The sequence below is a fragment of the Heliangelus exortis genome, chromosome Z (genome assembly GCF_036169615.1).
Source record: "Heliangelus exortis chromosome Z, bHelExo1.hap1, whole genome shotgun sequence".
NCBI lineage: Eukaryota > Metazoa > Chordata > Aves > Apodiformes > Trochilidae > Heliangelus > Heliangelus exortis.
Genome location: NC_092454.1, coordinates 190,549 through 218,026, shown reverse-complemented (window position 1 = coordinate 218,026; position 27,478 = coordinate 190,549). Strand labels below are relative to the sequence as shown.

Genomic DNA, 27,478 nt, shown 5'->3' with positions numbered 1-27,478 from the left:
GACTTGTCTGGGCACACTGTATAAATTTTCATGCATCTCTTCATAGAGATATTACATTGCCAAGTGGCTTAACCACAAAAAAAGCCAGTTGATATAATTAGACCTCATTTAAGATAAAAGTGAAAGATCTCCAAACCGAAACATTAATAACCACAAAATCTTTTGTTATGATGTACAGAAATAATCATATACTCTGCAGATCCAATCAGAAAGCCAGATGGTCTGTCCCCATGCCCCTGCCCCTCCGTGCACACCCTGTTCCTCCCTGTTTGGCACAGACAGACAACACAAGCACGTGGGGCAGAACGGGATCCTGCTGCAGCCTGGCCACGTTCTTGGTCCGCATGACCAAGAACTCTGGGCAGTCCTGAGGGAACACCCAGATGTAAACAGGAAAGTCTGGGATGAACTGCTGGCTGCAGGAAGGCTTGAACATAGAGTTACTGATTTCTTCAGTGCTCAGGGAAAAGAGGACTTTGTCTGCATTTCTGTCAAAAAATATGACTGTGCTGTGTAAGATGAGGCATGGAAAGCCACACACCACAGGCAGAAATTCATAGCAATCCCTAACATGTACATGAGAACCAAAACAGCAACATTAGCTGCAACAGCATGCATAGTAAATAATGTGTGTAGAAAATATAGCTTAAAATGAAATATTCCTGCTAACAACGCTTGTGTTTTTATGACCCTGACTCTTGGGTTGCAGAAAAACATCATAGGCCAGATTACTCAAATAACCTCACAGATCCTTCCCAGAATGACAAGCTATGGCACCGTATGGATAGTACACACCTTGTGAACCTCTGTGAAACCTTAGTGTCCCACAGTTATGTTCCAAGGTTAAAGCTAATTCCTTTTCCATTCTCCCTGGAAATACTTCTCAAATATACCTTAACTTTCTTGCAAAGAGTTTGCATACAGTTTGTATAGCTGAGTGTTCCCCTAATAAATCAATAGCCATAACTCCATCCACTCCTCCTTCACAGCCTGATGCCTGTTTTACATTTGGGAATGCACACATTTTTTCACAACCTCATCCAGGGCCTCTCTCAACTGAGATTTTTTACTTTGTAGCAAACTCCGTAAGTTTAGTATTTTTCTTCTTCCGAAACAAAACAAACATAGACTTTTCCTGTTATGTAATAACACAGACATTACACACCAACTTAGATTTCCATTATATCCTCTGTACAAAACCATATACAATATGTTTATATTTATTACTGGACACACACAAGTTTTCCAAAAAGGTTGCCAGGCATGGTTTGCCCTATTTAAATGCTTATTTTTCATGTTCTCTTTTTAAATTTTTCCTTTAGAAGAAATCAAAGCTTTTATTAAAAGTTTTTCTTTAAATGTTACAACACTGTCTTGTTCCAGTGAATCTTTTTTTTTTCCCATGCATTCATCAGCACTGATAGAATCAAATTCCACATGAAATTTCTTACCTGATTTCCTCCACTCCAAGTCTACAGAAGCTTTCCAAAGTAATTATGCCAGAAAGCCATAAAAACATTTTTGTGTTTGAAGTGCTGTGACCATGCCTACATTCTGAAATGCTGTTATGCTGTAAAGGTTAAAATCTCCAAGACAACAAAAACTGGAATTCTAGAGTAAATTAAAACTTTGCGTATTCCATTTATAAGGCAGGGCTATAAGTATTTAAATGGCAGTTTGCTCACTATGGAGTCTAACATTTGGTGGTGCAAGAGCAGTGCATGCTCTTTCATGCTCATGCATACAAGGATTTACAAAGACTGTTTTCTATTTATTTCTGTACCTCACAGTAGCTCTGCCTGACTTGGTTCTGTCTGGTACCCCTAATGCTGGAACACAAACACAAACCAGCCATAACTATGTTATTTTTCTATAAATCCATCCTTCAAGACACTACACTCAAAGCAAACATTCAGAGCAGCAGAGTGGTGAAGGAACATGCAGTGTCTGAAATTAAACTACAAAATCCTGTATTGTCTAAAGCTGTTCTCATACATCTATTGTATTAACAAAATCTGCCTAAGAAAAACATCAGTGAAGTTTTGGCTATTCTGATAGCAGATGTTTGGGAAATATGTCCTTGCAAAACATACTGGGATATGTTGTGCTCCTTCTGCTTCCTGCATCCATGTTTTTTTGACAACTTTATGACATTAGTGTACTACCCATTGCAAACAGCACCACCTGATAAAGAAAACATCACATCTGGAATTTGATAGCTACATGTGAGCAGGATAAATGACTGTCTCTGCATACATCTAACAATGACCTTAATATAGCGTAATTAAAATAAGCAATCACAGCACAATTTGTAATACTGATCTGTCTTAATCTATTTTTAACATTTGTCAAGAATCTGGCACTGTTAGCATGAGCAATTCATGCAACTCGCCTAATAAATATTCTACATGCTACCAAGTGACAAACTTTTTTCTCAGGTATGAAGGAAATTCTTGCCTTATGAGTCTTAGACTATGCAATATATACTTCAAAAGGATCAGATGTGAATTTCAGGATACGTAGACTCATTTGCATGTTCTTTAGAGAAGTTGCTTGCTTTTTTATACAGTTTTTGCTGTTTTGTTTATCTTGCAGAAATGGTACAAGAAACTCCTAGAAAAATTCTAAATGCAACATGTTTTTAAAAAATAATCTATCCAGACAAGCAAAAGTTACCTTACTTTAGCAGAAGCAAATAACAAACCATATTTCCTGTTTATTAACAGTCTAAATCACTATATTAATGTAGTGCATCAAGGATAAGCTAACTTGCTTTTCTTTGTTTATCTATCCACAACGATAATGATATGCATTCTATTTGCACAGGAGAAAAAAGGACCCAGGTAATTTTAAAAGTAATAACAATCTGATCGCTCAAACCATAAATGTGCACTTACCCTTGAGTGCTCTTTCTTTAAATTCTAGCAGTGGGCCAGGCCTGTGGTTTGACTCTGTGTTACACAACAGAAGACATTCATTTTATGCATGTTGTTTCAGAGCTGAGAAGCTAGCTGAAAGCTTCAGTGTTGTTTTGCTGGAGTGACCTTAGCATAGTGGGTCTGATCACAGAACAGTATGACTTTTAAGAGGGACTATTTCATTACATGCAGCAGATGGCTCTTCCTGGGAAAACCTCAGCCAGAGCTGGCAGTGACGAGAGGGTACATCCTACTTCCAAACAAGTCTGTGGGAATTTCCTCATGGCCTTGAGAGAGAGGAAGTGTTGGCCTTAGCTTTTCATAATAAAGCATTGGGTTGTTTATTTTTAATCACACAGATAAGTACGATGAACTGCTTTGATAGGAACGTAGGGAAGTTCTCACTTGCTTGAAGTTAAGCACATAAACGTCCTGCAGAATGTGAGAAATCTGCAATCCCTAAGTAGGCTGAGGAAACCTCAGGCAGATAGTGAAAAATCACTACATAAAAATTCACCTAATTATTCACATTTCTGAATGGCAAATAATTGAATCCTGAAGTAAGAAAGTATTCCTGATACCCAAGAAGCCAAGTCTCACAGAGGAGGAACTTGAATGGATTGCACTAACTGCTCTGAGCTCAAGGGATCCAGAAAAGGCTGAAAAGCAAGTTTGCACCTAACTTTTTCTTGCGCATTTCGCTGAAAGTGCAGATAAAGCTGGCCATGAAATACGACCATATAAATACTTCTTGCTACCAGTGTTATCTAGACCCAGATACGAAACTGGTGTGTTCAGCAACAAATACAGCACCTACCACCACCCTCATGCACATATTGCAGCACAGTAACCTTGTTACTCTGCTGTACCTGTGTTACATTGTTAGTAAAGTTGCTTTCAGCTCACTTTGAGCAAGTTGTAATTACAAAGATGAGAATTCCCTAGGTCACACTTATCTGTCCTTCAGCAGTGGTAGAGACCAACCTGGAAACATCTCTCCTGGGAGCTTCTTCCAGAGCAGTGCCTCCTCGAACTCACTGCACTTCACCCCCTGAGCTTGTCAGGGAACTGACAGCAGACTGGGGAGACGAGTGAGTGTCAGAGAAGACTCCATGACTGCAGTTAAATAAATATGCTTCTCCTCAAAGTGAGACCGTTGGTTGTCCCCTCGTGTTTTATGATTTTTGTCTGTTTTCTCCCCCTCACCTAACCTCTCTGCGTCACACAGGAGCACTGCTCCCAGCCATCCAGCCACCTCCGGCCTCCTCAGCTCCAGCTGCCCATGCTGGTCTCATGGGTCTCAGCCTCCGAGCCAGACACTCAACCTTTCCCTTTCAAAATGGTGAAAACAGAACCCTGACCGGTTCCCTCTCGCTGTGAGCAGTGTCAGCTCCCGGTCCGAGGGAAGGAAGTGCTTCTCCTTCCAAAGAGACGGCGGGGCTCTGAGGCACAGACATGGCGGCGGTGGGATGAGGGGACGCGAGACGCCGCGCCGGGCGCGAGACTGCCCTGCCCTGCCCTGCCCTGCTCGAGGTGCACGGAGCCGGAGCCGGAGCCAGGGCCAGAGCCAGAGCCAGAGCCAGAGCCAGAGCCGGCCGGGCCGGACCGTGCTGCACCGACCCAGGCTGCACTCAGCAGCCCCATGCTGCTGTCAGCCCAGCCATGCCGCACGGTGCGGCTGCGCTCGGCGCGTCCTTCCGGGGGGGAGCACCGCCCCGGGCGGCCCGTGCCTGGCAGCAGCTGCGCCGACGAGAGCCGGGGCGATGTCGGAGCCGGTGCGGAGCACGCCGGGGTCCCAGCCCCTCAGCCGCCTCGCCGAGCCGCTGCTCCGGAGACTCAGCGAGCTGCTGGACCGGGCAGCGCCCGGCAAGGGCTGGCGGGACCTGGCGCAGCGAGCGGTGAGCCGCGGCAGGCTGCGGCTGAGGTGAGGGCTGCCCGCGGGAGCGGGCCGGGGGTGCGGCGGAGGGACCGCCTCCGGAGGGACCGGAGGGACCGGGTGTCCGGGCAGAGCGGAGGCCGAGGTGCTCCCTCGGGGTCGAGGTTGGGGACGCGACGGCGCCGGGTCCCTCCCGGGGCATTCCCGGAGGCCGCGCCCCGGCGCACCCGCTGCTGGCAGCCGCCGAGCCGTGCCCGTGGGGCCGAGGAGCTGCGGGCAGCGGCGGGCGCGGCTCCGCTCGGCAGACACGTTACCGGCCTGTGCCGGGGCGGACAGCGGCCGAGTGCTTGGTTTGCTGCTGCTTCTCCCTGAGCCGGAGTCCTCACGGTGCTGTCCCCCGACAGCCCGCATCTCCTCTGGAGACGGGAACGGAGCATCCCCCTCCGCGAACCCCGTGAGGACACGGAGCTCATCTCTAGGTGTTTGCACAGTCCAACCTGAGGGCTTCCAGGGAAGAAGTAACGGGATGCAGGTTCCGGGGTTTTCTGCTTTGGGAAGTATCCATCCCCTCGCACCTCTCCTGACCTGCCCCAGCGGGGGTGCTGCCGGCTGCTGGCTCTGGGCAGAGAACGTGGGTGCTGTTGGGTTGCTCCCTGAGGCTCCTCTTGTCTACATTCGGGTGAAAACATTTATTTTCTTCAACTCCTTCTGCCTGAGTCACATTCTCTAGATCGTTTCCTCATCGTTTTACTTCCTGTGGGTTTTCAAGTTCTTGTTTGGAGGGTAGTAGATAAAAAAAAACCAACAAAAACCAAACATTCCAAGTGCAGCACTGGGTATACCTTATGAAGATGTGTCCTTTCTCTGTTATTAGTGTATTTATTAATATAGGGAGCTAGAACCTGAGGACTGCAATGTGACCCCTCTGTAGGGCCTGTTGCTGTGTTTGTATTTCTGTATTATCCAGTAAAATACTTAGAAAGTCTATAGGACAAGCAAAAACATCTTCACTTCAAGTTTGCTTGGCCCTGCCATTTAATGAAAGAGATACTGATGAATCCTTTCAGTGGAAATACATAAACTTGCATTCCTTTACCATAACTGTATAATTTCCTAATTATCTGTGTTATTTTAATCTGCTATGATGGGTTAGGGTTAAGTGCATGAGGACTTTACATCAAAATGCAAAACTATATGTGTTTATACTTGGGGCCGAATATATTGGAGCAGTCAACTGCAGTGTTGCTGCAGGTGTGTGTATCAGTTAAGCTGCAGCAGTCACTTGTTTTTAACAACTGCTCTAAAAATCAAAGTCTTCCTGGCCTTTCAAGTTAGACTTTGACATAATCCTTACTGCTTCTGAATGAGGCACATGAAAATGAAAGGTGCTGTACTTGTTTTTCTGCTGACACTTAAAAAAGTGAAAATTAGAAGATCTTGTAATGGATTTGGTCGGAATTGTTAGGTGCAAGCATGTCTGATTTTGTAGCCTGCAGCTGACTAGTACCACTTTCTGAAGAGGTGTCACTATATAACCTCTGAACTCCTTACACTAGAAGGAAATACTGCAAATATGTCCAAATCTGCTAGGAATTTCCTATCTCTCTCTTTTTTTAAGCTTTCTCCTTTCTGAGAAACAAGTAGTAATAAGTATATGCCATGACTTTCTCTTACTGTTTGTAGCCCTCTGGATTTGGAACAGTGTTCCCTCAAAGTGTTGGAGCCAGAAGGAAGTCCCAGCTGGAGTCTCCTGAAGTTGCTGGGAGATCGAGGCTGCACTGTGGTGGAGCTTGTGGAGTTCCTACAAGCCCTGGAGCATACAGAGGCTCTCCAGTGTCTCAGCTATTCAGGTCAGTTCTGGTTCGTGCTTTCACCACAGTCGTGTATTTCATTCTGGAAACACTGAAGTACTTGGTTTCTACACTAAGTAGGAAGATCTTTAGTGATCAAATTCTAGCAGTTATTCATATGATGAGCACAGTAATTGGTGCTTATAATTCTGAGATGAAATGTAAGCCAAGTAGGTAAGCAGACTTAATGTAGCATTGTAGGCTTGGGCTGGGCTGCACAGATATTGCAGGTGCTGTCACTGCCTCTGCTGGCTTGGCTGCTGTGTCAAGTGATGCCTTTGGGAGAGCCTTACACAAGTGAAATGCTTGAGCTAAAAAGACAACTCGTGCTGCCAGCCATCTGCTTAGGGTCCTGGTTTCGTTCACTGCATTTCCTAGCTTACCCTAATTGAAAGGGAAGGGTCCCATTAGTGTCAGTTCTGGTGCATGTTGGATCCAGTCCAGCTTGTTAATTGGACAGAGAAACAGACTGACTTGGTGTAGAGCTAGATTATTTCCTGCTAACACGTTCAGCTTGCTTCTTTACAGAAAGTCTAGAAGTGGGGCAATGCACGGGGATGCACAGGTAAGAACGAGTGCTCCTTGCTGTAGTACAAACCCAGGGCCCTTCTTTATGTCCTCTTCCTGCAGGATGTGGTGAAACTCAGCTTGCTAGGAAGCTGCAAAAGCTTCTTTTCAGAGCAGGGAGTGGAAATGAGACTAGCAAGCACCTTTCCATACTGGTAGCTGTCCTATCCCATGGACAGTGTGAGAAAAACAGTCATGGGCTGAGAACCATTGCTTACTGGGGGAGTACTGAAAACTGCAGCAGTTTAGGCACTTCGGTCTGAGTGTGAGTAACTGAGGCTGAGTTTCCAGAAATGACTGAAAATATTTGCCAGTTGGGTGAGCTGAGAACATAACAGTTGGATTATAGTTAAGGAGTACTTAATTTGAAATGCATGTTTCAAAGCTGGTAACCATAAATGTCAATTTGCCATCCTCAAAGGTAAAATGCGAGCTTTGCTTTTTCTGTGGGAACTCAAAGAAGTAGTTGTGTATCTTTGTAATAATTCAGAAAACTATGCCAGAAGGTTTTCTTCTTGAATCATTAAATTCAGTGATGCTTGCAGGAAGTAGTTGTGCAGTGCTGAATGAATTGCAGACAAATAAAGAAAACTGTGAATAAATTATGGATCAGATTTCCTAGAACTAGCTTGCGTTACTTCCAAGAAGTGCAAAATACTAATCTTTTAACCAGAAGAGATTTTTTAAAAAAGGTCTTTGGAAAGAGCAAGTTTGTCTTAATTTTTCTGTTCTTTAAATGGAAATAATTCCTGTTTGTCTTGGTTAATGTTAGTTGGTTATGGTGCTCAAAAACTGTATTTAACACACTCTTAACTATGAAAAACATCAAAGAAAGTGTCAGATGGGGGACTGAAAATGGCAGCCATTTTCAGCACTGGGGTATAGAGTGCAGTTATTTTAGAGAAAGAAAGGGAATTTTCAAGTCCTGAAGCTACTTTGGAGTAGCTGCCTGTGTGATAAACTATTTGAGAGTGAGATTGTGTGTGGAGGAAGTTAATACATGCTACTTCCCTGCTAGACAAAGATGGGATTTCCAGATGTTATATAATCTGATTCAGTCTGTTGACCACATGGGTTTTTGCTCAGACAGCTGATCACATTGTTATGGTTTTTTCCCTCAAACATTCTGTGTTGGGGAAAATTCTGATGTGCAGCTAAGCCATTGAACAAATGATGGAGCTGAAAAAAGCAGACAAAAAGAAAACTCTTGGCAGAATGTATTGAGAATGGTTGGAGCTAATTACAATCTTGAGTCTTGTACTGGGATATTTGCAATCTCTTTGCAGCTATTTTTTCACACAGCTTCTGGATTACTCTTCACTGTAAGATTATTCCCCCAGTAGTCTGGAATACCACTTCTGCACCAGCCTACACTTGAAGCTTTTGCAGTATGTTTTCATTAAACTGTAAGGAAGGAAGTGCTTTCACCCAAACCAGGGAAACAAGACTCGCTCTAGAAAAAAAAAATTTAGTCTGTATCTGATTGTTTCATTTCTGTGAGTAATGAAACAGTGGAGTGACACTGTACCAGGCAGGTGACCCCAACTAATCAAAGAGATATTCCAAGCCATATGACATGATGCTCAGAAGTAGAAAGGAAAAGAGGGAGTTTTGTTGGTCTTAGCCATCTCCTTGGGAACTAGCTGGGCATTGCTCTACCCACAAGAGGTGATAAGTGTTTGGTTGCCTCGGCATCACTTGTTTTTTCTTAACGTGTTCATTAAGTCATTTGAGTTAATTTTTTAAACTTATTAGACAATTACTCTTATTTTATGTTTGTGTGTTTTATTTTGACCTCCAAGCTTTCTTGGGTTTTATTCTTCCTTCCCCTCTCCCCACTGGGGAGTGGGGGGCTGTGTGGTGCCCACAACACTACTTCTGTAGCAATTAGTCATTAATGTGTAGTATTGCTTGTGGTCCCCTGGGTTTGTTAAATTTATTTTACCATCCATAGCAAATAGTGCTTTAAACTTATTATTTTTTATGGCCCTTCAGGTGAGAGTTGCTGAACACCTTGGTCATCAGTTCATATATTTTTTGACAGCAATGTGTGGTTAAGCTTTCTCTTCTGCAGTTGACGTTTTTTTCCCCTCTCTCCTTCTCTTCTGATGACCTTGGTTATACCAGATCAGTGTTTGGAGTCATGCTGTAACAAGATCTCTGTAACAAGTTAAGAAAACAACTGGATCATATCAGACCGGTGTCAGAATCTCGCATGACTGGTGTCATGCTATTTCCTGGCAGCTAAAATTTGAAGTGGAAAACTTTACCTTGCATACTGGCAAAAGAAAACCACAGCCCTGTGTTCTACGGGAGTCTAAGGCATAAAACTAAAACCAGTCTTTTAGCTAACAAGCTTGCACAAGGAAGAGTAGAAAAAGGCCTGTCTGTAGTTAAAGAAGTTTTACACCCCTCAGGCTGTACTTAATCTTAATCTGAAGATTAACAGCTCAAATTGTTGGAGGTCAGCAAGCCCTTAAAACTGGGCATACCTTTCTCAGAAGGGATCTGTGATGCCATTGGAAGAAGTATCATTTGCTTTAGTCAGTAGAGAGTAAGAAGGATTGAAGTAACCTAAAATTAAAATATCTGAATAATCTATTTTAAATCTTTGATAAATTTTGTAGAGTACTGATCAATTAGAGACTGAACTTTGTGTAATGGAAGGAAATTTTGAATGTCTTAAAGTGATATAACTAATTGGAACTGCATATATACACAGTACAAATTGTTTTCAAGTACATTTAATCACAGAAGCTTTCTTTGCTCAAAGGACAATTTAAATGCAAATTTAAATGTGTAAATTTTCCTATGTGTAAATTCTTTTTTAAAGGTATAAAGATTGTTGTACAGCCAGATTCTCAAGCAGTGCTCTCTGGTCAGGTTGTCAAGCTGTGTTGTTGGGCAACAGGACACCCATTTGTGCATTACCAGTGGTTCAAGCAGGAAAAAGAGGTAATGGGTGATACAGAACTTAATTTTTTTCAAATGGTGAAAGTAATACGTAATGATTTTGCATATTTTTTTTTTTAAGACCATTACTCTTACTTACAATGAGAGAAGATTGCTTTAGACACTGACAAAATAAAAGTTTAAGAAATGCTGCATAACTACCCTGTGAAGGTGGTAAAAAAATAAGGTGGTTCCTTACATTCAGAGCAATTCATCCTTGATTGTGACTGTAAGGAAACTGTTAGTTTAGTTGTCTCTCATCCTACCAAGAGGTTTAGTGCTGAAAAAGTGCCACAATGGAATAAAGGCCAGCTGCTGTTGGTCTGGGACAGCTGGAAGCTGGTTTCCTAGGAATGAAGGCCTGAATTCAGTGCTGCCTCCAGCTTCTCAGCAAAATACTGGAGTGCATGTGAGCTGTTACCTCTGCAATTTCAACAGCAGCATTTACGCCCATATTTCTGACCCTGATTATCCCTCTACAAGGTGAATGCAATCTTTTCTTAATGTTATTTTGTTGCAAGTACTATTTCAAAAAATTCAATAAGTTAATGGTATTTTAAATTGCTGTTGGGACTGAAATTTTAAAAACTCGCTTTCTCACTTTCTACTCCTTTCTGAAAGCTTATCGAGATCATCCAAAACAATAAAAATACAATTACAGTGATTTCCTTCTTGTTACAGTTAAAATATGGATGTAGTAAAAAAATTTTTTTTCTGTGAAATAATATCACAGTTTCCTGATCCTACTCTAATGTATCTGAAGATCAGAGCTGAATGTAACACATGCTGGTAGGAGCAGTGCTTAAGAAATTATTTGGAGTTATTTGTGGAGAAAGGTAAAAATTATTCATTTCAAGAAGAGCTTTTAAACTGGTTTAAAAGCTCAGAATTGTCTTAAGTAGAGGCATATGAATTATTCTTGGAAGAAAGCTTGTCTCTGAGCTACTAAATATGCAGAACACAAATTCATCATCCAACAGTTTCAAGTAAGTAAAGGAGTGGAGGATGGTGTTATAGACATTGACATAAGAATTCTAATGTTTGATCCTGCTTTAGAGGAATGCAATTTAAATATTTCTTTGTTCACTTGTATTTCAGCTTCCCCATGGTAATTCTCCAGAGCTGGTTTTGAATCCAGTGAGTGTAAATGATTCTGGCTTTTACATCTGTCGAGTGAACAGCGACTCTTCCTTTGTGTTCAGTCGGTGGGCACAGCTTGAGGTTTGTGATCTCCAGGGTACATCTCATGGTGAGTGGCAAAAACACTGCCTTATGAAGTTCTGTCTTCACACTTCCTAGAGGAACTTGAGTCCTTGTTGCTGTCCTGCATAGATGTTAGAGACCTTTTAACTTTTAACTTTACTTTTAACTTTACTTTTCAACTGAAGAACTGGAAAGATGTTGCTACTCATTCTTAGCGTACTCTTTTTTTTTTTTTTTTTTTTAAAGGGGGCCTAATTAATTTGTCTGAAAACAAGTTGCACATTTGTATTCAGCCTCAGCCAAAACACCTGACCGTGGGGGATGCTTTGGTACTAGAATGTGGAGCTGTTGGAAACCCAATTCCTAATTACCAGTGGTTCAGAAATGGACTGCCCTTGGCAAATGGGAGCAAAAATGTCTACATGGTAAGTTACTGAAGAGTGCCAACCCTGGGGGGCCACCTTTGAGTTATCACATAAAGCTTCCTTGAAGAAAATAACTTCTTCACAGCCTTGATAACCTCTCGTGAAGTGCTCACTGTGAGTTGTTTTCCTGTTCTGTTACTCACTTGCCTATGCTGCTCTGAGTCTCTCAGGAGCATGATTTTAATTCTTCACCTGTTTCAGCTGTTAACCATGGGATGTGAGGCTGCAGTGCATTTTTTACATACTGACATAAGAAAGATGAAGTGTCAGGTAGAGGGAAAGCCTCCCTTTCTCCTGCAAAGCACTCTGATTTGTACAAGCTGTTGCATTCTGTGCTTATGGCATCTCAAGCCTGTGAGGTGGATTTGCATTATTTCTGGAATTCTTGAAAGAGTTTCTAGAAAACATTCACTGTCCAGCTTACTGAACAATGAGGATATCAGCAGCTTTTGGATTTGCTTACTCTTGGCTTTTAGTTTTTGCACTTTCTTGCATGTGGGCTTAAATGAAACTGCTTCAGGTATTCTGGTGGGATGACAGTGATGATGCTTGCACAGGTAACTTACGTGGATGTGGAACATCAAGGGACATATTGGTGTCATGTGTTCAATGATCAGGAAAATCAAGACAGCAATAAGATAGAAGTTGTTATAGGTAAGGAGTTTTTCTGTTTAATACAGCTCATCTGATTTATCAATTTCTTCCCTATCATTAGAATTTGGTTTTGAAGCTTTCAGTGCTAAGCTGAGCACATGCTTTCTGTATTTTTAGTTTATCCATTGTTAAAAATAGCTGTGCTTGCTTGCAGCAATTTTAGAACTTTATCAGTTATAAAGTGCCCTGGACTTTTATGGTAACCAGCACAGAAATGCTACCACTTTTTGGTGTTGCAAGCAGTACGTGGTTTGTCAGCAGTTTGCAATCTCATTTCTTTGTTTTTTGACAACTAAAAAATAGTTTAGCCCTTGTCAGTTTGACAGACTTTGTTACACTGAGTCCTTCAGCAACCAGGACATGTGAGATTATACATAGCAAGCACAATAAATGAATATTACATGGTTTAGTGTGTGCACATTTATTTGCAGTAAACTAAAGAGGAAAAGATCTGTTTGCGTAGCTTCCAGATCTATCTGGGAATAATGTTGCATAATTCGTATGAAAAATTCTTTCCTACCCTAAGAAATATTCTAGTCTAGAGTTTTAGTAACAACTACTAGACAGTGGTGGGGTCAGTGCTGGTTTATACTGCTGTGAAATGAGTCAGGTTGCAGAGAAGCTTGGAGGTGACCTGTGTGTTCCCCTTTGTGTGGTAACTCTCCTAACTGAGAGCAATTGTCTTCCGATTTTTCCCCCCCTTAAAACACAAGGAAGGAAAGCTATGGCAGTGGAGTGCACAGAAGGTAAAGTAAATCTTTAGTTGTGAAACATTATTTAAAATCTAATGACAAGGGTGATGGGATTGTTGAGTGTGTGGCTGAAGAGCATGTGGGTTAAGAGCTTCAGTCTGAAAGCACTGACTTGTGATGCACTGTTCCTTCTGCATGTGCTGGTCTCTACTTTGCTTTGATACCATGCTGTAGTGAACACAGAAGAAAACCCAAGCTACCAAGTATTCAGAGTTGCTTGATTTTTTGCACTGGTTTTGTATCCTGTGCTTAAGTTTTTAGTGAAATGTAAAGATCTTGAGATTTCTTTGGCTGTGCATAGGAGGCAACATCCTTGCAAGAGAAGCTGAAGATGTTTAGGAACCTGGGTGACCTCAGAGAGCTGGTCAGAGCTGGTTTTACTGTTGGCTTTGTGCCTGCAATTAGGACAATTGCTGTTCTTTGCATTGCTGCAATGGTGAGGAAGAAGTGTCATGTAGAGGATTTTTCTTTCCCATGGTTTCCATTGTTGTCAGAACGGGTGAAACCTGTGGTAGTTTACAATGTTTGAAAACTGTCTCTGAAGTCTTTCTGGACACACATGGCTTGGCAAAGTAAGACTTCTTGCTCAGGATGTTGCTTTCTCAGCAGCCAGTCCTTCAAACATCTGTTTCTCTAATGGGTGGTTCTGACAGCTTGTTCTTTATTCATTCAAGCTACTTGCATGCCTGTGGGATTGAGGCATAGTTTGTGCTTCTTTGTTTTGAGATCTACTATATTCTAATGCTGTGTCTACCATAGATCAGAATATTGATGTAGAATTTATCTTCTCTGCATGCAGAATAAACATATGAAAGGTTACCTGTAGAGAAATGCAAGCCCAAAAGTATTTTGGGAAAGTAGCTTGTTTTCTACTGTTTGGCTTCTATTAATATTGGCATGGCACTTAAGTATGTTTTTATTAATAAAGAAATATATTTTTTGTTTCTTGTTTAAACTATGATTTTATTGGTGTATTTCTTCGCAGAAGAACTAAGTGATCTTCAAAACCCAGGTAAGTGGTAAGTTTTGAAAAACTTTAATTTCACATCTTCATCTTATGATCCGAATCACTGAAGCCTAGCTGGGTAGCAACATCTAGTTTACATTATTTGGATGTATTTATAACTGGGGATTCAGTAGGGGCAGATGTCATGTTAAGAGCAGCACAGCTTCCTGGTTCCAACATATTAACTAGAAGAATATAGGGAATCACAGGGTTGCTATTATCTTTGCAAAAATCACGCAAAGCTGTTTTTTTATACTGCATATATACTTAACACAAATACAGAAGGAATTACATTTTGCTTTTCTGTCTGTGGCTTCTTTGGACTCTTAGGTTTTAGGATGCTGCTGCTTTTCCAGATGATTAAGCTGAAAAAGACACAAGGTGTCTGTGTGTCACCCATGATACAGTGAATTGCTGTGTTCCTTAAATTCATGTTGGGGTGAGCTAATGTGATTTGAAGCCTGTTATGTTTATTCTAGAAACATAGATCTGGAGCAGTGCTCCACAGGGGTATATCCCTGATACAGTGTTCTCAAACTCTCACATCACAAAGGTCATGTAATTTCCTGGGGAGGACATCAAAGACACGTTTACTTTTGCCAAGACTGAAGGCACTGAAGTGGTACTGTCACTGTGTGTAACACATTATCCCAAGTGTACCACTTTGGCACATCCCTTATTTGTTACTCAGGGCCAGGCAGTTCATTTTCTGATACTGGCAACTATGACTGCAGTTACTGACCATCTCCTCTTTTAATCTGTTTCAAGCAGATCTACAAGAACAGTCAAGCCACAGACCTGTTGGTAAGTGGGTTTGTAGTTGTAATAAAAATATGTATTTCATATCTAGGAAATAGATCTTGCTTCTTCTGCCACTGCTAGTGAAGTAACTGCAGTGCATGTAAGTAGCTACAAGGAAGGAGACTTCTGTGTATTTTTATAGCTCTCTACAATGCTTGCATGCCCTTTCAGTAGTAAACTGTGGTGAGGGCAGCAGTATTTTTAGTGACTTGGTGGAGCATCTACAACTTCTCATCTGTTTCAGTTTAGTGTTTCAAATTCCTCTGTCCCCAGCCTTAGCCAGTGTGTTAGTCCCTTACTCTGAATACTTTGGCAGTTGGAGATGATGGCATTAGGATGACGTCTGACGAAAAGAATTAGTAGTCTGTCTGTCAAAGGTAATGCTATCCCTGCAAGCTCAGCTCTTCCTGTGTGCATGCTATGGTCCTGAGCTGAAGCTCCTCAAGATAGGTATATGCCATATGTGCATTACAAAGAGTAGTTGCTGGGTTTTTGTAAGTTGTATTCTTAAATTTGTATGGTAGACTCAACTGGTCAGGCGTGTTGTCTCGCTGATGCTAAACCAGGCTGATGGCCTCTGTCAAAATTTTACTGCTCTTTCAGGGTTTGTCAATGTGAGAGGGAGTGTAAATGCTCCCCAGTTCATGCTTGTACTTTTAAATGTGTTTTTCCATGACAGTATGCCACTGTCGCTCAGTCTCTGCTGTTTAAAATAGTTTACACTGCTCAAGACCTTGGAGGTTTTCCAGCTGCAAGAACATGGAAAACATCTTGTTGGGTGGAGGTGGGATGTTAGACACCAAGGCTACGGGCAAAGCTTCTCTTCTGGCTCTGGCTCTGGCTCTGTACTGACTCTGAAACTGGTTTGGGGCATCCACATGATCCCATTTGCCACCAGAGCAGTGGAACTGTAATTTCTGTTGGAGAGAAGTTACAGACCAGGGAGGAAGTACCTTGCTTTGAATATGTGCCTTTCTGTAACTTAGTGTGCTGTTTTGGGACAAAAATCAGACTAGTAGTCTCTAAAGGATTTCTGTCAATGTGACTTCTTTCCCCTTTCATTACTGATTTCTTATGACAGAATTACTTAGGACTTTATGAAAATCAAAATGAGCGTATCTCAAACTATGAAAATACCAGCTGACTTCCTCCAAGTTCTGTGAATTTCTCAAATCTCTGTATACTTTTTTATAACCAGAGCAACATGAAAAAGAAACCCATCTGAATGGATTTTTAGAGAGATGAGATGTGGAAGTGGGGTTTTGGGGATTTTAAAGAAGCGTATGAAAATTTGAGGGTTTGGGTAAACTATACAGGCCATAGTTTTGGCAACTTGCCATTAGAATTTTCAGTTTTATTAAATTTCTTCTTGCTTGTAGGAATTAAATAATTAATGTGTACTTTCAGAAAAATCAAAGAAATGAGATATAGCCTTAATGATTTGCTTCTTGACAGATTATCTGGTCTAAGATGCATCACAGTTCAGGTATGTTAACTGTGAGACCATGCTCAAATGATTCTTTTTGTATGAGAAGAGAGTCGAGCTGTATTGTTGATGTAGGATGACTTAAAATCATACAAAATATTGTGCCTAAAGTGAAAGTGAATACTGGTATCACTGGGGAAGAAATTAGAGGTGCTGAACCCGTGGAATACCTAAATGTGCTGTGGTTGTGTTTCCTGTGTCTTTGCAGCCACAGACAAGGTAGCTCTGCTGATAGGAAATATGAGCTACTGGAATCACCCCCAACTCAAGGCTCCCATGGTAGATGTCTATGAATTGACCAATTTGCTAAGACAGCTGGATTTCAAAGTTGTTTCTTTGCTGGATCTCACTGAGTCCGAGATGCGAAATGCAGTGGATGAATTTCTGCTTCTCCTGGACAAAGGTGTATATGGTAAGAGCATGTGCTGTTCCTTCTGAATGAAGTAGGCTGATTTAGTGATGCACAGAAACATCTGATGTTTGTTTCTTCCAGCTCACTAGGTGTAATGGCAAAACAAGCTTCCTGGTAGACAGTGTATGTAGAATGGGGCAATTAAGTTAAAAACACCCACCAGCATATCCTTTGACTTTGGTTAAAAAGTTACTGGTTCTTTATGCTTAGAACAGATGAAAGTCTGAATTTTTTTCTTTAACTATACCTAGAGCTACTTTTTGTTTGTTTATACTGATGTGCTTGTCTGCTGAAAGCTGCTGCATCTGCATAGCATATTTGACCACATGCTCCACAGAAGGTGCACATTTGCCCTACAAAGTCCTTAGTTCTGGTTTGTGGTAGCCTTTTAAGCAACAGCAAGAACAGTCTGCTCAGACACCCATAGGAGTGCATTATGGAAACCACCTCATAGCAGAGTAGTTGAAAACTGTGTAACTGCAGCATACAAGACTATGTGTAGTGCTGGGCAGCAGTTCTTGCTGCCTTTAGGTGACCTCTTCAACCTGTTCTTCATGAATTTCTGTTCCATTCCCCTTCTCCCTTCCCGTGCTGGCACACTGATGCCGTGTAGGGGCTGGGCAGTCCCTTTGTTGCACTGCTGTGGGGAGATGGGAAACGGCCCCAAGCAAGGAATATATTGTGGGCTTGCTATTGGGACCCTTCTGTTCACCCTCTGTCTTTTTGCTGGCTGTCTGCAGAATGCTCTTTCCTTATGGATTTCAGCCCTGAGGGGCTGCTGGGCTCCCCCAGCCCCACTCGCCAGCTCGGTGTCCATCTCGGAACCAGGGCTGCTGTGCTTGGCCCAGGCAGTGACCTGCACTCTGCTACCAGGTGTGTTGGGGCAGGAGGGAGAGTGGGACATGTAGCAAAGCCTGTCCCTCAGGAAGATGGTGTTACCAAGCAAAATATGCAGTACAGAAACAAGAGAAAAAACATGATGCTTTAAGGCATAACACTCAACAGATTGGATGCAATCTTTTTTGACAAGTTTTCAGGTTAAGTAGAGATCCCTGTGTTGAATTGCAAGTTCCTTTTGGTTATTGTGATACTGTCCTGGCAAGCACAGAGTTTTTCATAATGTTTTTGACAGGGAGTGAAAGCAAGTTCTGCAGAAACAAAAATACAGTTCTGCCTATGTACTTCAAAGAAGTAAAACTAAAAAAGAATTCACAGTATCCTTTGCTGAATATACCCTGCATAAGGCAAGGTGTTAACTGAGAAACTGGCGAGCTCAGACTTCAAGTTCTGACTTTGTGCAGTTGTCTGTATAAAGGACTTTTCACTGAGTTGAACCCTGAGTTTCCGCTTGGGTAGAACTTGGGTATAGCTGTTGTTTCACAGCTCTGTGGAAGATCTGAATAGAGTTCTAAATGTATTATTTCTGTGTCTCTCTGAGGCAGCAGTCCTCATTTTATTTTTTACCTTTTTCTTAAACTCTTAATGTAGAATGAAGATGTAAATGATGTAAAATAACACCCAAAAAACCCCAAGGCTCTCACCTCTAAACGACAGCATCACTTTAATAATTGTACTGCATCATCTCATCAGTATTAGTTTAAGTTATAGGTGCACAAATTAAGCAAAGTATGCAAGCTAAAAGGTGTGTGTTTACCTCATTTCCCTTTTTTATCCAAATTTTTTTGAGTGACACATCTATTTTTGAGATATTTGTAATAGAATATTAATAATAATTCTAAGCTCTCCTCCAGATACTGCAGAGGAGGTGCCTTTTGCTGGGATAATGACTGACTCACCATTGCTGCTGCTGATACACATTGATTCTTAGACAATTACTGATATATTGAGATGCCTTGTCTTGCATAAACTTGATTTTGAGGGACAAAGCAGAACTGGTGGCTGTGCTAGCTAGAGAAGGGCATGGTGGAATTAATGCACAGAGCAAACACCTTCATATCTTGCACAGAAAAGGCCTAGAATGACGTGGCTTGGAGCATAAGAAAAGTTCTACTCTGGGCTTTGAGGATTTTGCTGCTGACTGACATTATTTTAGTCTTTTTTTTTTTTTTTAGAAGCTAAGATTGCATAAAAGACTGCAGAAATTATTAGAACAGAGACCAAAAGGTTCTGCTCATTGTCCTATTTAAATTGCAGGCTCCAATAGTAACGTTTACCCAGGAAAACATTATTTGATTCTTTTTTGGAACACAGGGTCAGATTATTTCTTAGCATGACATTTTTAATGGTGTGTTACCTGATGCTCTGTCTGCACAGAAGTGGCTGATCTGACATTTGGGCATTTATGTCAGAGCCAAAACTTGCACGACATTAAGACTAATTATGGCAGTAAAGTTTATTAGACTCTCTGATAGGAGTTTTCTTTTTTTTGTTCCCTGGGAAATAGATGCACTTCCCCTTTTGAGTGAGCTTTATGATTCTTGCACCTTCTCAATTTTTTCTATAATTGTTGGCATGAATTTAGAAAATAAAGTAATGAAAGGCTTCAATCAGGTTCTCTCCAGCACCCTATAAAAGCTCTTATAATGCAATTTTTGCAGTTCTGTTTTTCCAGCAAGTTGATATTTATGAAAGTAAGCAGAGCTTTCTTTCACTCATGTCTGGCCATAACTACTTTGATTTCAATGGTCACTTTCTTCTTGCTGAAGAGTGGCTATGAATGACTTAAAACACATAGAAACTGCTGTCAGTACACAAATAGATAATGATTTACTGTGGTTTCAGTGGGCATAGCTCCAAATAGAAGAGACATGGTGGCTATTTCTGTTTATTCCTTGTTACACACATTCATGATGCCAAATGTGGCATTGTGTAATACCTGCTTGCTGCCAGGAAAGTGGCATTTCAGAAACTGTTCATTAACAACAGGAGTAGTAAACAGAGTCATGATGATTGTCTGCTCTAATGTCTTAGTTTGTGTTGTTCTAAATGTAGGGTGCCATTAATACTGTATTCCACCCAGCTGCCAAAAGGTAAAAGCATAGACCCATATCTTTTTAAAGGCTAAAAATAGTTAGGCTGCTTTCTTTAAAAAATGAAAAAGAGAGAAAGTGAGAGAGAGAGAGACACACACAGATATCACTTAAATGCTGACGTCTATGAGGAACTTGAGCCTGCTTAAAATTGTTGTGTTGAAGTGTCTGATGAGGCCCTCTGAACATGTTTGCTCTGCTTACTCTGGGTATGCAGAGATTTATTTCTGATCTTGAGCTCAACATGTTAACTGTTGCAGGTACTCATCAAATAAGCTTAGCACCATCATCTGCTCAAGGACATGAAGATACGTAGTTGTTATTTATGAGATATTTCTATTCATTGAGGAAATACTTGGATAAATGAGACATATGTATATATATATATATGAATATATAAATGTGATTTAGGTACAGATCCAAATTGTGTGGAAATAAATATTAAGAGTTTCCTTTAACCTTAGGACCTGATGTGGAGTCATGCACTTGACACAACTTAACTTTTAACTCTTCAAAATACCTGGTCTCAGGTAACCATTGGAATCCTATAAATAGCCCAAGTAGTATCTTTATTTGTTTAGGGTTTTAATCATAGACGTTAAATTTTGTGCCCTTAGAAATCTAACTTTTAATTGAATCAAGCTGTTGCCATTTTCCAAGACTCTGGCAGATAAGTAACCACCAGGCTCTTTGTGTGACACCTTGCATCTGGAGCTTACCTTGTATGCCCTTGCTGGCTGCTTGTCCTGGCTCTGCCTGTTTCCCATAAAAAGCCACAGAGCACGGGTGATTGAATGGAGCCCTTTGCAAGGTCTTGGAATAGTTGTTAATGACTTGAGAGCCTATAAGTAAAGGAGAAGTGAAGGCTTAGTTTGGAGGGTTCTAGTTGTGTCAGAAAGAGCAGGGCTGAGTGAGAGCAGAGTTTTCATTTGTTGTGGCTGTCTTCAGTGAGAAGGTAAAAGCAGCCAGCAATACCTGCCTGCCCCAGCTGGCTGAAATAAAGATCAGTCTAGGGGGCTAGGGTAAGGTGTAATTGTTCACTCTGAATATACAAGTTTTGTAGTGACATACATTTGGCAGCTATTTTTAGTAGGAATGAAGACATAAGAGGACCATATCTGCAGTTAGCAGAAATTGTAATATCTCTGACTTAGATTCAGCTGCAGTACCACATATTGTTTGGAGATCTGATCCTTAGACTGCTTTGTGTAGATAAAAATTATTTTTAGAAGATGTAACTTGCCACAGATAATCATAACCAATACTGGGAATAGACAGTGGGAAAATTCCATTTAATCATACAAGCTTGTGGTAACTGTATTTTATGGCAGTGGAGGTGGTTAATGCTAAGATCACCTAATTTTACTGCAAATTGATATAAATTTAAAATCTGACATTTTTATTCATAGAAGTAAAATGTAAGTCCTAAATTGCAGTTCCCTTCCTCAGGGTTAAGAAATGCTTTTTTAGTTCCATGACAGCTTTTCATTATACAAAGCTATTCCATGTTGTACTGAAGATTTTAAAGTATAGGTTGTTACATATTGACATGTGAGGAAGGGCAATCTTTTATGTCTAGGTAAGCATGCAAAGAATTTGTTTAGTAGACCTGCAACAGTCATGAGTCTGTAACTGTAAAGAGATGTAGGTGCAATCTACTAAAAATGAGTTGTTCAGAAATGGGAATGTCCAGCCAAACACAATCAGGGAATATTTTTTTTTCCTCTAAATGTAAAAGTATTTACTATCCCCCAAAAAACAAAAAAAACCAAAACGAAACAAAAAACCAAAGCCAAATGGAGAAACTGACTATGCAGAGGAAGTATTAAAACTTACAACTTGCGAAGTGCTCTCACAGTGTAAGCAAGATTTTTCTCTGTTTTTTTTTTCCTAGTTAAAGTACTTTTAGTAGTTGCCAGTGATTAAGGTAAGTAAAAAAAAAAATAAATAAAAAATTAGAGGACAGCAATTTCAAAGATGAAAGCATCTCTCATTAAAACCATAAAATCCTTCCAAACTGTTCAGTGTTGTGGATTTTTTTATCTAAAAAATCTACCGTGACTCACTGCTTCTCAGAGCTTTGTAACTGCACGTGTGGTGATGTTCTACAGCTGGCATGTATCTGCAAGTTACACATCATACATAACATACTAGGGGTCATAAAGCATTTTAAGAATGTTTCACTTTCTGTGTTTGAAGCAAATATCTAACTGATTGTGTTGCATGAGTAATTTTATTTTTTTTTTAATAATTTTTTGTGTCTGCAGAATGTGAAGTTAAAGTTGTTCTCCCCTCCCCACCTTCCCTTCCTTCATGTATTAACAAAGGCCTGTTGATATTAAAAAAAATGTCTTGGAGTAGCTTGAGTTATCTTAATCTCCCATGGACATGTAGTGTGGACATACTGCATAAAGTTTTTGACCATGCTAAAATGTATAGAAATGGTGCAATATGTTTTCAGTCACATGTATTTTGAACTCTCAGGGTTGTTATACTACGCTGGCCATGGCTACGAAAACTATGGAAACAGTTTCATGGTTCCTATTGATGCCCCAAATCCGTACCGATCTGCAAACTGTCTGTGTGTGCAGAACATCCTCAAACTAATGCAGGAAAAAGAGACAGGACTTAACGTGTTCCTACTGGATATGTGTCGGAAAAGGTACAGTCTCATCATTCCTGAATAGTGACAACCAGCAATAAATGTCTGAAAGATGTTTTTTTGCTTCCTGATAGAGGGGAGAGGGGTTACAGTTTGGGGAACCAGCTGTGAAGTTTAGAGTATTGACTGCAGCAACAGGTTCAACAGCCTGGTTTAAGAATGAACAAATATATAGAGTTTGTTACCATTATTAATTCTCAAATTATTATTTTACTTTTCTGTGTTTTCATTTATTGCAGAAATGAATACGATGACACAATTCTTATCTTAGATGCTCTGAAGGTTACGGCCAACATTGTGTTTGGATATGCAACGTAAGGAAATTTTTCTCCTGCTGTACCATACAGGTTTTGAAGCCAGAAGTGACCACTGAAATTGTATAGATAATTGTTTACAGAAAGATGCAAACTGTGGTGTTGAAGGACCAGTAATTTTTATTCACATCCTCATCTTTTTTAGTTCATTCTTTGAATCATTCCACAGTCTCACTGTGTACAGGGTAACACCAGTGAGAGAACTGCATTCAGCAAACCAGAAACTGCTGGACTTGGTCCTGATCTTTCTTTTATGATTACTTGTAGTAGTGCTGTACTCCTCCAAGTAATATTTAGTGAAGATGTAAAAAAAGACGGGAAGAAACAAGCAAATTTTACCCCCAGGCACATAATATTCCATTTCTTCGAGCCGATAGGGAAGGGGAGTTAGGTCCTGTGTGTTTCTAATGGTACCTGCTGCACTGTGAGCTTGTACAGATGTCAGGTACTGTGGGCAGCTGATGAACTATCCCCACACTGTGCCTTTTTCAATCATGTGTCTCCTCTGTTAATACCACTTAAGTTTCTAGAAAAAATATGTTAGAAATATAGATGAATGAATTATTGGAGGGGTAGCATATCGCTTGGCCCCTGTGTTTGTTACTCTATGTGTAAAGAATACAACTGCAACTGAAACTGCTTGAAGAGGTTACTTAGAAAGCTAAACAGCCTCCCCCTATCAAGTCAAGTGCAAATGCTGTAGAACAGAAGTAGTCAAGAACGTTAAAGAAACCTTATTTGGGAAATCTGAGCTCCACATATAAACAGTTTGACATCAGTTGTGTCTGTGCCTTGACTGAAAGTGAAACCTTCCCAGGATGAGTTGCTTACAAATGAACATGAGAAGCAGGTTGGCCATGGACACAACATGGTTTTCAAATTGTAGGGTTTCTTTCCCCTGTTCCCAACGTATTTTTACTCCTTTTTTCTTCAAGGTGATCTTGACCATGCAGATGTTACAGTATTTTTTACTTGTCTGATATTGGTGATCTGATAGGTGCCAAGGAGCAGAAGCCTTTGAAATTCAGCAGTTGGGGTTGGCCAATGGAATCTTCATTAAGTTCTTGAAGGACCGTTTGTTAGAGGACAAGAAGATTACTGTACTGCTGGATGAGGTTGCAGAAGGTGAATTCCAACTTACTGCACTAACACACTTAAATGTTCTCATGGTGAACATTTTGCACCACTTTAAGCTCTTTCTTGCTGCATTTTGTTAAATTAGCAGCATTTATCCAGAAGCAGGTGCTGCTGGGCAGGACATTAGCAAAGAGCATGATATTATAAAGGGTTTGGGGCTTCTTTAGTAGTGCAGAACATGTGAGCACGTTGACCAGGACACATGCAAAGCCCTCAGGTTCTCTGCAGGCATCTGGCATGCTGGTTTAGCTTTAATGAATGAATAGCTGAATGAATACTGAATGAATACTTCTGAAACAGCAAGTTTTTATGGAAGTGCAGACTTGGGCATAACCATAGCAACCAGACAGCACTGCAGTGATGTACTTACTTCAGTTAGCATAGCAGATTTTAAGAGAAACTGTATGCTTGCTTTTTTTTTTTTTTCAGATATGGGCAAGTGTCACCTTACCAAAGGCAAGCAAGCTTTGGAGATCCGCAGCAGTTTGTCTGAGAAAAGGGCATTAACTGATCCCATTCAACAAACTCTGTCTTCTGCAGAGTCTCTGGCACGGAACCTACAGTGGGCCAAAGCTCATGGTATGGTTTAATCTATTTTTAGATGATCCTGCTGGCACGATGGGAAGAGTAAGAGGCTTTGCTTCCTTAGTAATCTCTGGGCTCTGGGTTGTGATATTGAATGTGAATGGAAGTAAGTCAAGTTCATAGCTGGATTTCCATTAATATGTTCAGGTCTTGGAAATTTTTGTGTTGAGGTTTACCTCTACATCAGAGTATAATATACAAGGTGATATGCAGAATTCCTCCCGAGCCTTTTTCTGTCAGATTCAAAGGTTCTTGCAGTGCTTTAACTGTGCCTCCTGTACTTTGGATATAGACCCTATTAACCTTACTGGTGTGATTACAGACAGGTAGATGTAAGCTCCATCCCAGTGACAGGAGCTGCTGCCCTGCTGGTTGCACAGGGATTGGAAGTGGACCTGCAAAGCAGGAGCTGAGCCAGCTTGGGCCACCCTGTGACACTGGCAGGTGCTGTTGTTCCTTCTAACCTGGGTCACTCCAGTGTAGATCTGTGAGTGATAGGAAGAGGGAGGGCAGGAAGAAAACATCGATATCTTCAGACTTTATAACTTAAAAACAAAATTTAAAAAAATGGAAATTACAGAGGTTTAGAATGTAATGAGGTGTCACTTATTTGCAGAACTCCCAGAAAGTATGTATCTTGAATTCAAATGTGGTGTTCAGATTCAGCTGGGGTTTGCAGCTGAGTTTTCCAACGTGATGATCATCTACATGCGGGTAGTGAAGCAGCCACCCGAGATAGTGGTTTGCAGAGCCTATGTTACAGACTTCCCACTCGTAAGTGCTTCCAACCAGTGTCTTCTTTCCTTTTAAGAAGAACAAAATGCTGACCTGATAAAAACAAACACTGCTTTTTTCTTATTTCTTTCTTGCAACAGGACCTGGACGTGGATCCTAAAGAGGCCAATAAAGGAACTCCTGAAGAAACTGGAAGCTACTTAGTATCAAAGGACCTTCCCAAACACTGCCTCTACACCAGGCTAACTTCACTGCAAAAACTAAGGGTTAATATACATTCTTCCTCACAAGTTTGTTTCTAGATTAGTCATGTTGCTTTGCAGTTCTGTTGAAGTAGCTGTGTTTTGTCAGCATAGTAAGTAAGACATTCTCTGGAGGGAAAAAATGGCTAATAGCACAATTTAGTGACTTTACCAGAAAAATAAAAGCCAGGGAATCAATGCATTTGCAATCCTGATACTGTCATGTTACCATGTTTTCTAGGCCACTGCCAAATTTGACGAGATGATTATTTTTGTGAAAATCTTCTTTTGCTCACTATGATGATGTTCCTATGCCCTATAGTACAGTAAGAGTATGACCTGAAACAGAGCTCATTAGGAGATGAAAGTGTTACACATCTCCTGTGCTCTTGGGCATGCAGTTTTTGAAAGCTTCTCACTTCAACATAATGTAGCATTAAATTTATGTCTGTATCTTGGTGTCATGAATATCTGTGCTGGACATTACTTGCTAGCTCTTCTTCCATGCTTTGGCAGCTGTTCTAATATAAGTTGTTCTAGAAATAAAGACTATCAGGTGAGCAAGTGTTAACCAAAAGAGGTCCTCAGTAAACAAGTCTTTCCTAATGTATGGCTTTAGCTCCTGAAAAGTCTCCTTGTCTTTAAGTGTTTCCTATACTGTTTACGTGGGGAGAAAGTGTAACTTTTCTTAATGGTTTTTTCCCTCCTCCTCTTTCCTCTTTTGCAGGAACACTTGATCTTCACTGTTTGCTTGCACTATGAGTATCCAGGAATGGAAGATACAATGGATGAAAGAAAGGAAGTTAACGTTGGGAAACCCCTTATTGCTAAATTAGGCCTTCATCATGGATTCAAAACCAGTAACTGCCTCCAGACCAGCTTCATGGCTAATAATCCTTTTCATAATCAAATAGCATCGAGTCCAGTGGTAACTAAATACTATGTCCCTAGTCATTGCCAACCAAATTCCTGTCCGGGCCTTTACCATCGAAACCATGCTTGTTCAGACAGCACCAGACAAACAGAGACAGGTTCTTGCAATGGGGCTTCGAGGGTGCTGGCTTCAGAACATGAACTACAGAATTACTCAGCCCCTGTGGAAGAGAGCAATGTACCAGTAGAGACCACTGATGATACTGTTGAGCTGGAATTCCTTCTCTCTGAGAGCCTCAGAGTCTCTTCACAGCAGTAGCCATGGTGTGCTCAGAACAGAAGGGAGTACCAGCTTTGGGCAGGGACCTTCCACACTGCTCACCCATCACCTGCAGTTTGGGGGCTTCAGGACAAAGGGACTGGGGAGTCTAGAGCTGCCACTGGGAACGGGGTTATGAGCAGAGTTTTTCACATCCAAAGAGACAAAACTGGAGTGACAGATTTAGGAATGAAAAAGGCATGATTGTTTTGGGTTTTTTTTTTCTCTATTTGATGTTTGATACAGGGAAAAACCTGAATGGGTCAGAGTTCTCTATTCCATTCTCTGGCAGCTAACAAACAGGCAGACATGCATTCTGGGGGAAGCTGCCTACCTCTGGTAGGGGATGAATGCAAAGAAGCCTGGCACTGGTGTCAGAGTTTCTCTTGCCATAGTAAAGCCTTGAATCTTCCCAGCTGCTTCTCCAGGACCTGCTGGAGTTATAAGATTTACTGAAAATGTATGTTCTAGAAACATTCTGTTTTCAGAGAGGTTTTTGTGGTCAGATGTCCAATGTCTGGCAGCAGCTGACAGGTGGAATAAGAACTGTGTAAGGACAAGCAAGACCTGAACTGAGCTAGTGAACTAACATCATCAGTTTTTTTATCATCTTCTTTTTTAAAAAAAAAAAGAACTGGATTCCAAATTGTCAGAGAGAGTAAAGTCACAGATTCATACTGTGGTGGATTGTTAAGATAACTCTTCTCTGTAACACACTT

At 40.9% G+C, this 27,478-nt stretch overlaps 2 protein-coding genes across 7 annotated transcripts in view; one reads left to right on the top strand and one right to left on the bottom strand.

Annotated features, from left to right (window-relative positions):
- The window catches only part of LOC139790132 (alpha-protein kinase 2-like), a 103,386-nt gene that overhangs the window by 69,641 nt on the left and 6,267 nt on the right, over positions 1–27,478 (bottom strand). For 2 of the 5 annotated variants that reach the window (XR_011723410.1, XM_071731532.1), the window contains exon 1: positions 2,898–3,142. The gene's annotated coding sequence lies outside the window, so the exon portion shown is untranslated. Of the gene's footprint in view, positions 1–2,897; positions 3,144–20,611; positions 20,735–27,478 lie in introns of those variants that run through there. The other 3 variants (XM_071731531.1, XM_071731533.1, XM_071731530.1) reach the window with 3 other exon arrangements.
- Positions 4,619–27,393, top strand: LOC139790135 (mucosa-associated lymphoid tissue lymphoma translocation protein 1-like). Of its 2 annotated transcripts, XM_071731562.1 has the most exons (17): positions 4,619–4,842; positions 6,478–6,644; positions 10,045–10,166; positions 11,262–11,412; positions 11,613–11,791; positions 12,349–12,445; positions 13,159–13,191; positions 14,183–14,209; positions 14,975–15,007; positions 16,699–16,902; positions 22,377–22,554; positions 22,794–22,868; positions 23,866–23,993; positions 24,435–24,584; positions 25,207–25,364; positions 25,466–25,591; positions 26,295–27,393. In XM_071731562.1, the coding sequence occupies exons 1-17, from the start codon at positions 4,682–4,684 to the stop codon at positions 26,757–26,759; spliced, it is 2,454 nt and encodes an 817-aa protein (XP_071587663.1). In that variant the 5' UTR covers positions 4,619–4,681; the 3' UTR covers positions 26,760–27,393. The 2 variants fall into 2 exon arrangements, with proteins under 2 accessions (XP_071587663.1, XP_071587664.1); XM_071731563.1 differs by lacking the exon at positions 13,159–13,191.

Coding starts and splice junctions, on each gene's coding strand:
- LOC139790135 (XM_071731562.1), top strand. CDS start 4,682: ATGTCGGAGCCGGTGCGGAGCACGCCGGGGTCCCAGCCCCTCAGCCGC. Junction 4,843..6,477: donor CGCGGCAGGCTGCGGCTGAG/GTGAGGGCTGCC, acceptor TACTGTTTGTAG/CCCTCTGGATTTGGAACAGT. Junction 6,645..10,044: donor CCAGTGTCTCAGCTATTCAG/GTCAGTTCTGGT, acceptor TCTTTTTTAAAG/GTATAAAGATTGTTGTACAG.